Below are 13,039 nucleotides of genomic sequence, written 5' to 3' on the forward strand. Positions count from 1 at the left end.
TGAGGATTCTCCAGAAAATACATATTCCAGAGTGTGGAGCTGGTTAAGGAAACTGCAACAGATTATAAGCCAGTACCTCCGAATAACTTGAGACCTGTGGTGCTAAAACTGTGGCAGGAACAAAAACGAGAAATGTCATATGCATGGGGAAAAACTGAATTCTTCAAGCAAATCATTCAACCCAAATACCTTCTACAGATTCAAGATGGCTTTGAAACCTTTCTGAGTTCAATAAACACTGTTTGAAAAACAGCTTGCTGATAGGCATTTTAATGCCAATGATTTAACTATCTGTTAGCAGCAAAGGCTTTTTGTGTGTGTGTTGTATAAATGTCATTTAAATTTATTGGAAAGTGCCCCATTGGTCTCAAAGAACAATTAACACAAAGGTAAACTCAAGGTTGTTACGCAGTTTGCAGTTTATTTTATTTTGGCTTTAAGCCCATAGACATAACAAGCAGAACCAACTGTTGCTGCGTAGGGCAATATCCAACATTGTGAAAGTTGATTTCTGCTCATGTAACAGAGCTTCCCTTTCTTCTCCTCTGCAGCCCTCTGTGCCCCCAAATCTGACTCCCAAGGGTCTCCCAGCCCTCTGGAGCAGATTAGAGGAGTGTGGAAAGCTGCAGAATCTATTCTGCTAATAGTGTCTGTTCCATTGGCAGACAGACACTGTTGCATTTCACTCATAGCAAACAATCCGTGTGCAGCCGCCTATGACCATAAACAGGTTCTTCCTTTTGGGGTTTTGCAATACGTATAATGAAATAACCGAGTTGGCATCATAAGCTACTGCATACAAACAGCTCACCATGTGGCAACTGCTCACTAAGCACATTACTTTAAATTTGCCTCCACATGAAAGCTGTAATAGTATCAACTGGCCTAATAATAACGATAATTTTATTCATTCATTCATTCATTCATTCATTCATTTACACACACACACACACACACACACACACACACACACACACACCACCCATCTGGCTGGGTTTCCCCAGCCACTCTGGGCAGCTTCCAACAGAATATTAAAATACAATATTCTATTAAACATTAAAAGTGTTTAAACATTCAGAGTGTCTTTCATCTTTGTTAACTGCAGCTACCACACCCATACCTGAAATTAGGGCAATCTGAGGTTCTAGGTCAGGGGTGTGACTTCAGCAGTCCTGAAAATCACATCTCAATTTAGAACTGAAGCACTGCTTTGATACCAAAGGGTGTTACTCCTTTGGACAAGTTATTAAATTTCCCCACAGCCCTGTAAACACAACCACCAAGGGGCTCCCTTAGATGCTCATGTTACACTAATTTTGAAGGGTTTTTGGTTTCCTCCTCCTAGACTACTTATGAGACTGGCCTGGTTCACACACCACATTGAACCAGTTAAACTATGGTTTAATGTGGACAAGCAGATGTGCAATTGCAGGCACTTCATTCCTCCCCTGCTGCCAAGGGAAGAAACAAGCCATATTCTGGCTTGTCATTACATGGAACCTGGGCTTATGATTTGTTTCTCTTAGAACAAACCACAAGCGGAAGTGAATGTATGTTTACTGAGTAACAAGCCATGCAATGTTTTTTTCCCCCTTCCCAGTATAGGAATAGCAATAGGGGAGGAACGAAGTGCTGCAATTCCAGCAGTGTGCACTTGCATGATTTATTTTAACTATGGTGTGGGTTCTGCCCTCAGAGCCCCACTTGAAATGGTGCAACTTCTTCTCAAAGGGTTCAATGGTGTTGCAAGGTCAACTCCCCACCCACAAAGTGATTGTAAGCATTCTTTTAGGCAGAGTGCGGGGAAGCAAACTCCTTGAGGGCGAGGCTGCTGCTGTTTTTCATCCTTTGCTGGCCACTGGATGGAACCAAGCTGGGCTGGCTCAGTGGGTAGCGCATGAGACTCTTAATCTCAGGATTATGAGTTCGAGCCCCATATTGGGCAAATCCCTGCATCCCAGTGGGTTGGACTAGATGACTCACGCGGTCCCTTCCAACTCTACAAGTTAGGATCATGCTGAACTGAACGGAGTTTACTCCCGTGTAATTGGGGTTAGGACCTTCTTCTCAACACCCGCGTCTACATTAGAGAGCTGCCGAAAACATCAAGATCAGCCCCAAGCACCAATAAACTACATCTCCCAGAAAGCCACAGCGGACGACCGGGCTCCCATAGGGTAGCGCAATGTGACGCACGCAAGCTGCAAGCCGTAAACCGTGATCCTCCTGCGAGAGAGCCGCATATCCCGCGCCTGCCCTTCTCTGGCCTCATCCACTTGCTCTCCAGCGGGCGGCAGGGTAGCGGGGCAACCCGGCACGCCAGCAGAAATTTGAGCCTGCCGGCTCGCCGTCGTCCGCGGGCGGCCATCTTGTGTGCGGTTGTGGTACCACCAGCAGGAGCAGCAGCAAGCGGCGGCGGCGGCGGCAGTAGCAGCTGATCGCCGGCTCCAGGCCTTTCTCCTCGGCTGGGTTGCTGCCGCGGTTGTGTGGAAGCCATGTCTGCGGAGAGCCCGGAGCCCGCTTCGGCGGAGGAGCAGAAGGTGAGGCGTTGCCGGCCGGGCCTGAGGCGGTGCGAGAGGGAAGGAGAGATCTCAGGCGCCATGTCCGGAGCCGGCGGAGGCAGTTTAGGCCACGACTTGGCTGAGGGGGAAAGTTTAGTCAGGGGAGTCTCCCCTCACACACCGGCTTGCCTTCCTCTCTCGGCCCAAATTCTTTTATCGGGGGCTTAGGGGCTTTCGTCCACCTCAGCCGCCTGGCGCGCGTTATATGGCGCAAAGTCTAGGGGGAAAGGCCTCTCTGTCTCTTGTGTATGTGTTTATGTACATGTATGTATGCTGCTAGTTTCCGTGGTGGATGCGAGTGTGGGTATCCCTGCCGCCCCCCCCCCCGTCGCTTTAAGAGCCTCCCTTTCCGCTCCTCGCAGGCGAGTTTCCCTCCTTCGTGGAGAAACGGCCACAGCAGGAGCCACAAAACTTTGCGCTGGGCGCGCGCGAAACCTAGGCGTCAGGAAAGGAAGAAAGCTGCGGGCGCCGCCGAGGCCACCCGCGTTTTGTTCCGCAGCGCGTGGGGTGGCGTTGCCACTTTCGCCTCACATTATTATTATTATTAATTTATTTCCCTTGGTCCGCGGGGACGATGTGCTTTCCCAACGCCGGCGAGATAGGGCGGGAAGAGGAGGCCTCCGGGCCGCCTTGCCCCATCCGCTGTGTCGAACTTGCAGGGAGGGAGCCCGGGGTGGGCGTGCCCGCTGCCGAGGGCGCAAGCGCCTCCTTGGGCCCGTATTGTCTGGTTTGCAGCAAGCCGGGGAAAGCGCAGCGTGAATGTGACGACATCGGCCCCTCGTCACGCTCGCACGCTCCCCCGCAACGTGCAGCGTGGAGGCCGCGTACGCGGCTCGTGAGCCCCCTTAGCCTTGCCTCGCTTCAAGGTATTTTTTTATGCCCAGCTTGGAAAACACGCCATGGGTGTAAATCTTAGTTTTTTGTTAATTGCCAGCATTCTCTTTAGTATATACGAAAGAGGCAGGCTTTGGTGCTACTTTAGTGCAGTAAAGAAGCTGTAATGGACCGGTTTTATGCTTTAGTCCAGTGTTCCAAAACTTGGGTCTCCAGCTGTTTTGGGACTAAAATTCCCATCATCCCTGACCACTGGTCCTGCTAGCTAGGGATGGTGGGAGTTGTAGTCTAAAAACACAGTTGGATTGCCAAGTTTGGGAAACACTGCTTTAGCCTATAAAGAACAGAAATTAGGGTCAATATGCCATTTCTACTCAGGCATACCTGGAAGTTGATAGAATTAAATTTGGTGTGATTTTCTGAGGAAATATGCATAGGATTGGGCTGAAAGTGCAGTGGAGGGGGGGAGACCTTGTAATTTTTTTTGTTCTGAACTGGCCTGCAGTGACAAAGTCTTACCATGGGATATAATGTTGCAGTTGCTGTATATGCAGAGTATATATTTTCTGTTTAAGACAGTGAACCTTAAGGTTGTTGGTCTGGGTTCTTTTTAAGAGTTATGTAGTAAAAGTCTAAAACAATTACCAGTTTTTGCATTTGGTTTCCTGACTTTTAATAAAAACAATATTTTCACACCTGCAGCTTGAAGATACTTTAACCCAGGCTTCCTCAAACTCAGCCCTCCAGATGTTTTTTGGCCTACAACTCCCATGATCCCTATTGGTCAGGGATGATGGGAATTGTAGTCTCAAAACATCTGGTGGGCCGAGTTTGAGGAAGCCTGCTTTAACCCAAGAAATCAGTGGATTCTAAGCACACCTACATGGTTTGGATTGTGTCCTTAATATTCCATGTGTTCATATTAGCATCATTTATATTATAAGAGGTCATTATCAGAGTGAAAACTGCTGTCCAGCATTTGTTTGTTAGCTGAGGGGGCAGCACATGGATATTCTGAAGCTTTTCTGTTACTGGCCACATAATCCCAGGTTGTGGTTCATGTTGATTCCTCAAATAGCAGACAATAAATGTAGGTTGGGTGTGCATAACTTGTGACCTACAAAGCTGTATTATAGCTTGTTTGCAAACCCCTGTGTTTGCAGTCCAATGTTATTGCACTTCTCATAGGCTGCAGAAGAGCTACATGCATGTCAGTGGAAGGGCTATTAGTCGGGTTCTGAGTCCACTTGCCGTGCCTTCTACTCTTTCTCTGGAGTGAGGGAAGAGGCAAAGTATTATTGAAATACTGAACCTTTGTGTGTGATTGTAATTGTAAGCTGCTTTGAGAACCGTTCTTGGCTGAGAAATGGGGTATACATCTTTTGAAGGGTTATTCAGCTGGGTGGATCACAAAATATACAGGCCTAATCTCTAGGTGTTCATGCATTTTTACCCAACTTAAAAGGTATCAATGTACATATTTTTGTAAAATGGGCAATAACCCTAGTATTAATTCAGTTTGTGAAAACAGTTATTAAGTGTGGTATACGTTGGATGTGAAAACTGATAGGGCTAAAATCACATCATATATTGCTAGTGGGGGGATTAGCCAATAAAAGTTTAATATTTGAAGATGGGCATTTTGTGAATTTGCAAGATGATTCAAAGGAAGGCATGAGTAATGTAGTAGAAATACTATGGTAATTCCTTGTGTTTTCAGGAAATGGAAGACAAGGTGATTAGTCCTGAGAAAGCTGAAGAAGCAAAGTTGAAGGCCAGATATCCTCATCTGGGACAAAAGCCTGGGGGCTCAGATTTCTTGAGAAAGCGGCTCCAGAAAGGAGTGAGTAAGCTTGAACCATGTGTAGTTAGTCTGTTTAAGCAAGTAAATCCTTTTAATCTGACTACTTGCAATGATGCCAGTTTTGCTCATATGGATGAGAAGTTTGCTTTGACACCAACACCTCAATCATATTTTCTGGGCAGTAAAGGCCTATCAATTTCAATTGTGCTTCAGTGAAAGCATACTTCATATCAAAACCCTCAAACAGTGTATGGTGCTTTCTAGATTGACATTATTCCTCCAATCTCTCTGTGTGTTTTTAAAAGTAGGCATTCTTCACACTTTGCTTGAAAGAGCTGTGAAAATATGTTGTGTGAATTACTTGTTTCTTCAAGAACACAGAGTTTAATAAAAAGCAAATGTAACTGTGTTAATCCATAAGAAAATAAAAACCAGCATCCACAGTTGGGCAGTACCATTATTGGGACCAAGGCATGTCTATCTCGGTTCGCCTCAGTCCCCACCATTGACACTTACCCTCGGGCTGTACTTGGCAGTGCCTTGCGTTCTCCCTATACATGTGAGGTGTGCAAGGCAGCATTAGCCCTCACATACCTGCAGTGGCAGATCAGGCAGCCAGCAAACAGCCTCTTTACATTAGAGCTTGTTTTGGTGCTGCAAGCCAGCTGATTTGCGGGGCAGAGCAGCAGCAAAATAGTTGTGTATTTTAGTGCCAGCTGCCCAGCAAGCATCGCAGCAGTGCCAGCCAGCCAGATGGATATGTTAGGCACCAAATGTGGCCACCAGACATATCCACTTGCTCACAAAAGGCCAGTTGCCAATCGTGAAATGTGACTGGTGCCTGCTTAGTTTCGAGCACTGAGTTACATTAACTTGAAAACTAAAATTGGTCCTTTGGTACAGATTCTGCTATAGTTTTAAAGACTTAATAAGGCTTTAGGGAACACAGAGTATTTTGTGGCCTACTTGTGTGTGTGTGAAGGTGGGGGTTGTTAAACTGGAACAGTAAAAGCATACACTTTTTGTCGCACCCCCCCCTCCACAAAAAAATAAACAGGCACAAAGCAAATGTCTAAAGCAAATATTTATAAACCACAAATGGGCAGCAGTACTAAAAGTGACATTAATATTGTGGTGGACAATGCCTTAGCAGTACTCTGAATTTTTTAAAAGGCTTTTTGAAATTAGAAGGTTATACAGCACTTTTCAAAAGGTCTGGCAAGTACTCTTGCTTTCCATCATTAGGAAATTTACTACAGTGCACAGCCTAACAAACCTTTAAGATTAGATTGTATTTAACTTGCTACATGATCTTTCAGATGAGAGGGACCTCTTTATGCATCTTTTCACGTGAAGCTGAAATAACTGTCTAGGCCTCGATTAGTAACTCAGTATTGAAATTTAATTACAACATTTTGTGATTGTATTGATAGTTTCCTGCAGAGTCCTGATTTTATCAAGTAACCAAGTTCTGAAGGGGAGTATAGCTGCTATATCCAGAGTGTTATGGAAGTGGCTTTTACCTATACACTATAGTGTACACCATAATAATTTGTTTACTTTATAACCATCACTGGTGTTAGCTAGTGTTTAAGCCACTGTCTGGTAATGACAAATGGGGATTTCACTGGGGGTATTCATCTGAGGTGTGCCTATATTTATCTGTGCATTAATTCTTCAGCTTTATATTTTTTGTACCTGAAAACATTGCAATTAAGAAAATATGCCATATAGAACTTTATGAAGACTGGGAATAGATAGAAACATATGAGTAAGCAATTAAACAGTGCCAGTTTCCTTTTCCACAGTTTATACAAATAAGAACATATTAAATCACATTGGGTTGAAAGCAAATATTAAACAGAGCAAAGTTTGAAAAAAATTAACAAAATAAACCAGAGATGGTTTCTAAAATATATTGGATTATATTTAATTTAAAATAAGCAGAAAATAATAAATATACCTGATTCAAATCATGGTAGAACCAAGAAATGCAATGTAACATTCCATTGAGCTTGGTGTCTGAGCAGGAATTCAAAACTTCATCTCTGGTTCAGAAATGGGGAGCCTGCAACCCTCTAGATCAGGGGTCTGCAACCTTTAAGACCAAAAGAGCCACTTGGACCCGTTTCCGAAGGAAAAAAAAAAACTGGGAGCCGCAAAACCATTGCGACATTTAAAACAAATATAACACTGCATTTTATTTTTAAAAATCCGATTTAAATTTTAAAAAATCCGATTTAATTTTTTTTAAAAAAATCATTCATTTTTATCTAGCCTGGGGACCACTACCAGGTCACAGCCTGATCCAAGGTGGGTTGCAACAGCATACAAATATTTGATTTGTTGTTTTTAAAAAAAAAAAAAAATGAGTCCTCAACTGCACACTTGTGTTAAATGTTTGTCCCATGTCTTATTGAAGACTGCTGGCTTTTACAATAATCTTAGTGTCTTTTACCCTTAATATTCCAGACCAGAGACTATGTTCACCTCTTCCAACCTCCTCTCTTGCTAAATAAAGCACAGAATTGCACCAGAGAAGCCTGTGATGTTTGTGCTGACTTGCATACAGGTGGCTGTAGTAGTTCGTAGTGTTCAAACCTTTTTAGGGGAGTTCCCTGCCCCCTTAATGACAATGGCGATAGATTTTGCACATGAACACAGATCCAAGTTAGGACTCCTCTCTTCCACGCCAACAGGTGCTTTGTCAAGGCTCCCCTAACACACACTCAGGACAGAGGAAAAACTGCAAAACGTCCCGGCCTTCCTCCGGGGCGGAGAGAGACGCGCGCCCGCGAGAGCGCGGTCTGAGGCTGCGAGCGGAACCAGGAGCGAAGGAGGCAGCGGCAGGGAAACAGGCGCCGCTTCCTCGACCATTTTTAAAAAGAGGGCTTCCCCCCTCGCCCGCCGCCCCTGGCCCAGCCCACAGCTGCCTACCTCGTCGTCGCCTCGACGCAGCAGCCAGCAGCCTTCCGAGAGGAACCGCGGCCAGCCCTCCCCCGCGGTCCCACAACCCAGCTGAGGAGTCCTGGCCTCCAGTGCCCGTGCGGGGACCCGTCTGAAGGCCCCCTTCCTGCCCCCATCCCGTCCCGCCTCCCAGCTGCCTCTGGATGCCGCGGGGTCCCACATACCCGCCGACCCTGGAGCTCCCCTGTCCACCCCAAGGCCGCCTCCCACGCTAGGAAGACTCCCGGAGCTGGGCAGGGTTGGTCCCGCCAGGCAGGCTCGGGGGGGCGGCCTCTCCCATGGGCGCCTGCTTCGGAGGCGGAGGCGGGGTCTTCAAAGTTCCCCCTCCCGCTCGCCCAGCTCCATCTCTTCCCGAAGGAGCATGCGCGCCTCAGGCGCGCTCCCCGCCAGAGCCCTCGGCTGAGCTGCACCACCTCTACTGCATCCCCACAGCCTCTGAGCCCTGCTGTTCAAGGCCAGGTGATCCTGGGTACGCCCCTGAGCAGCGCCCTCAGCCTCCGGAGGGCAGGCCGCCGGCCAGCTGGAGGGCGGTCGCTGCCAGCTGGAGAAGTGGGTGGGCGTATCCGCCCTGGAGCCCCGGAGCCGCGGCAGCCGTGTAAAAGAGCCGCATGCGGCTCCGGAGCCGCAGGTTGCTGACCCCCGCTCTAGATGTTGGACTCCAGCTATCATTAGCCTCAGCAAGCATGGTCAATGGTCAGGGATCTGTAGTCTAGCAACATACTTGCCGTAGTCATATCCCAACACTAACCACTTCACCACTAGGACCGTCTGAAATATAAACAAATGGTTTCCTAAACAAATAGTATAATCTGTCTTAAATGTGTGGCCGTGTCATTTAAGAGAAGCCTGTTTTATAATGCTTTACACCTTTACTAATAGACAATAATTCTACTTGTTGGTGGCAAGAAAATGCTAGCAATAAATGTAACCCATAATCTTCTTTGAATATTACTACTATTTATAATTCTGCAAGGCTGAAATAGTTTTATTCAGACTTTGCTGTGTTTGTTCATAGGTGCTAATTACTCACATGGCTGCAATATAAAGATGCCTGTCTTGCTCATTAAGATAGATAACATGCTTTAAGCAATATTCTTAAACTTCCCTAGCCTTTACATATCTGGTCTTGGACTAACAGGCTACATTTGATGGGTCATAACTATTTGATCAGGTATAAGTTTAGTTTTTCTGTCTCAACTTAAATAAAACCTGCTTGAGGGTTTCCCACAGGCACCTTGTTGACCACTGCGAGAACAGGATGCTGCACTAGATGGCCTGATTCAGCAGGCTGTTCTTACAGTAAGCCCAGAATGTTGCACAGTTAGGCGATTCTTGGGGAAAGTAGTATATTTAGTGTGTGTTTCTGTTGTACTTAATTCACTGATTCTTTCTTGCCTTACAGCAAAAGTATTTTGATTCTGGGGATTACAATATGGCTAAAGCAAAGATGAAGAATAAGCAGCTCCCAACTGCAGCTCCTGATAAGACCGAAGTTACAGGTGACCACATTCCCACTCCACAGGACCTTCCACAGCGGAAACCATCTCTTGTTGCCAGCAAGCTGGCTGGCTGACTAGATGGCAGAACTGCATGAATCTTCTCATTCCCTTAATATTTCCTTAATAGTTACTTCTCACATTTTTTGTTTCCACTAAGTCATTGACTGACCGCTTTGCAGGTAGTGGTAGCTTGTGCTGCTATTGTAAGGGAGTCCTGTTAAGAATTCAGTTGTGTAGTCCATGGAAGAATTGAGAACAATGCACTGATTTTAAAAAAGGACACGTTTGTTAGAGCAATGTAAAGTAATCTACTTGAAAAAATGTACATATTACCTATTTGCTAGTGTAGGGCTGGTTCCAGCAAGTGACATAGCAGGTTTGACCATTTTTTTTTTGTTTCTGCTTTCTTTAGTTCACCTTAGTTACAGCATAGTATGTTTCTATTGAATACAACCACCTGTTGTGTTTCTTGTGTTTGGTTTTGTAAACTAGAGGTTTTAGACCGCAAGTTGCTAGAAGGTAAAGCATGTATTTAAAAAAAAAAAAAAAAGATGGGGCTCTGACTTTATTTGTGTATCTGCTCTTGAACTTGAATGGCCTTAAACCTACTTCAGCTTTAACAATAGATTTTTTACTTGGGCAATATTTGCTCATTTTGGTGTAATTCTTGTAAAACACGTGCTTATCAACAACTGCCTGTTGAAGCTGGTATTCCTTTTGGTCCTGTAGTGTAGAACACATTTTGAAGTGAATGAAGTGTGCATGTGCATAGACTGAATTCACTTTTGTGCCATTTCTGTAAATAAGATGGTTTTGCACAACTTTTGCAAATATCTGTTAACTTTACATTTTAAAAAAATGTGCCAACTGGAAGCACAAATAATTCTGTACCTTTAAAAGTCATAATCCTCATTTGAGTCAAACTACGTTACTGAAAATAACAGACTTCTGTGTTTAAAATCTGAAAATCACTTAAAGAACTATGATAGAAAGGCTTTGCTAGTATATCCTTTCTCTGTGTCAACGATAACATACAGTGATTAGTCTAAATATATACTATAGATACAAAACACTTTAGCTAGTATACCTAAGGCAAAGTACTTCAAGGGGGCTAAAGTAGTTTAAAGGCAAGTATATCACATTAAGCAACTTGTAGATAATAGGGTATTCCAAAGCTACTACAACATCTGCACCTTTTAAAATCTATGAAGGATATTTTGGAATGTGAAAATATGGGTATATTTTGATGCTATTAGAGGTCTGTGACACATAAAAGAACATCTAATTCAGTAGTTGTTAAGTAATCCATACATTTGGATTGGGAAGTGTTATTTTTTTTTACATATATTGTGATTCATGATAAACATTCTAAATCTTTATTTGTCAGAGTATGTTATTAATACTACAGCAGGAGTGGTTCAGTGAGTTGACGTATTTGTCTTGGATATTGGATAGAAATGACAGTTAAAACTAGTTAACATCTACGGTGGTATTTTTGTCTGTGCTAAAGGAATTTCATATTCTTTTTGCCTGACACCTTCACTGTAAAAGAAACAAGACTGCTGGCTTCTTCCAAGAGGATTTTTTTGTGGGGGAGGGGGACAGTTGTCAAAAGAGCTTACCTTTTTTGTTTTGCAAAGCTCCCCCCTTAAAAAGCAAATTTGAGACAATACAGCTAATAATATAATCATGTTAGTTCTGACCTATAATACTAATCAAGAGACCTGGTTTCAAAGGTACTGATTACTACTAACTCCCATTGTCTTAATCTCTCAATTTTTTTAAACAAAATCTCAACATTGTTTCTGTATCAAAATTGGGTATATTAAAATATTTGGGTGATAGGTTTAGATATACTGGAGATTAGGGCTGTTTTTTCATTATCTGTTCTGTCTTAAATGAGGAAAATACTTGCAAAGTCTCTAGCATATCAGTTTTTGTCTGTGGTTAGTAGTTCAGCAAGTAATTCAGTAATTCGTTGTATCTAATTTTGATTTCATCTCCCTGTAACATGAATATATTCACTGAAACAGACTTAATAGCGAAGTTAATACCTTGTTATTAGTGAAGTGCAGTTGAGGAGAACAGCCCTCTGTTTATTGCAAGAGGAACAAGGTAACATTAAGTGGCTTTTTATTGAAGGCTGCTAATGTACATTCACAATTTATTTTTGTAGAAACAAGTAAAAGCTAGGCTTTCTGAAAAGTGACTGGCCTAAAAGTAGTAGTTCTGAACAGCAAATGACTTGGAATATTTCCTAGTTGCTACTACACCACAGATCATAGTTAGATGAGCTGGTTTGACATATAGGGAGGTATAAATAGCCATGTAAATCTAAACATTCCATTTCCCCAGTTACAGTTTGCTATTTTATATTATTGTTGTGACTGTGCAAATTTTCCGTGTCCACCAATGAGTAAAATGTTAAAGACTGTAAAGAGAACATAAGCTGGTGATCCATAAGAATATATATACTACAGTACCAACCAGTTCAGTCTGATGTTGGACCTATGTCTCTGGATAAACCTCAACTGAAGATAGTTTGATCATCTATGCTGTGAAGGAGACAAGGAGCTAGATCAACAATCATTTTATAAGAAGAGCAAGTGGATTACTAACTTTCAACTTTAAGCTTACTCCAACAAGATAAAGCTGTAAAACTTGTGTACATACTGTATAATATGAGTTTTACCATTTGATATAAATGACCTTTTTCAGAGATCTATCTGCACTATAGTCTAGCAATCAATCAGCTTTATGCAGTGATTAGTAGTGCTCGAGTATGTCTATAATGAAGACAGTATGTTGTAACCCCCAAACTCTTCCCAGTAGTTATCTAGTGGAGTAATCAAGTGATTCAGAAGTGTTCTTCCCCTCACTCCCATCCCATCCATTCATTATTCATTGTCATAGGAGAGTGTGTGTGCAGAGGCCACAAAAGAACTGTTTGGTTTGATATATTCCTTAATGCATTTTTGATGCTGAAGTGGTGAAAATTTCAGTTGCTCCTTACCAACATCCACCTTGTATAGTATGCATAATAAATTCATCTAATTAGTTTTCATCGCTCTGTAGAAGTTTGTCTGGTCTCTTACTGTGTTTATTTCCACAACTCATTTAATCTTTTAGCTTAAAAAGTCCCAATAGAACTTGCTTTGCACTTCTATGACTAGGCCTGTTTTTGTAGTGTTTGTTCAACTACAAAAATATAACATACTTTATTGTAACTACCTTTATATACCTCAGTACCTATTTTTCTAATAACCGTATTAAAGCTTATTGTTTGACTTTAATTCCATAATAGGCTTGTTTCTATGCTTATGAGATGTAATTGTTGCTTGTGGTGATTAACCTGAACTTTAACTGAACAGTAA

General features: G+C 43.1%; 1 protein-coding gene across 1 annotated transcript; it reads left to right on the plus strand.

Moving 5' to 3' along the window:
- Positions 1 to 2,220: 2,220 nt before the first annotated feature.
- On the plus strand, positions 2,221 to 12,739 carry ARPP19 (cAMP regulated phosphoprotein 19). Its single transcript, XM_033166441.1, has 4 exons — positions 2,221 to 2,397; positions 2,432 to 2,540; positions 5,116 to 5,238; positions 9,569 to 12,739. The coding sequence occupies exons 2-4, from the start codon at positions 2,496 to 2,498 to the stop codon at positions 9,737 to 9,739; spliced, it is 339 nt and encodes a 112-aa protein (XP_033022332.1). The 5' UTR covers positions 2,221 to 2,397; positions 2,432 to 2,495; the 3' UTR covers positions 9,740 to 12,739.
- Positions 12,740 to 13,039: the final 300 nt, after the last annotated feature.

Source organism: Lacerta agilis, chromosome 13, assembly GCF_009819535.1.
Source record: "Lacerta agilis isolate rLacAgi1 chromosome 13, rLacAgi1.pri, whole genome shotgun sequence".
Lineage (NCBI taxonomy): Eukaryota > Metazoa > Chordata > Lepidosauria > Squamata > Lacertidae > Lacerta > Lacerta agilis.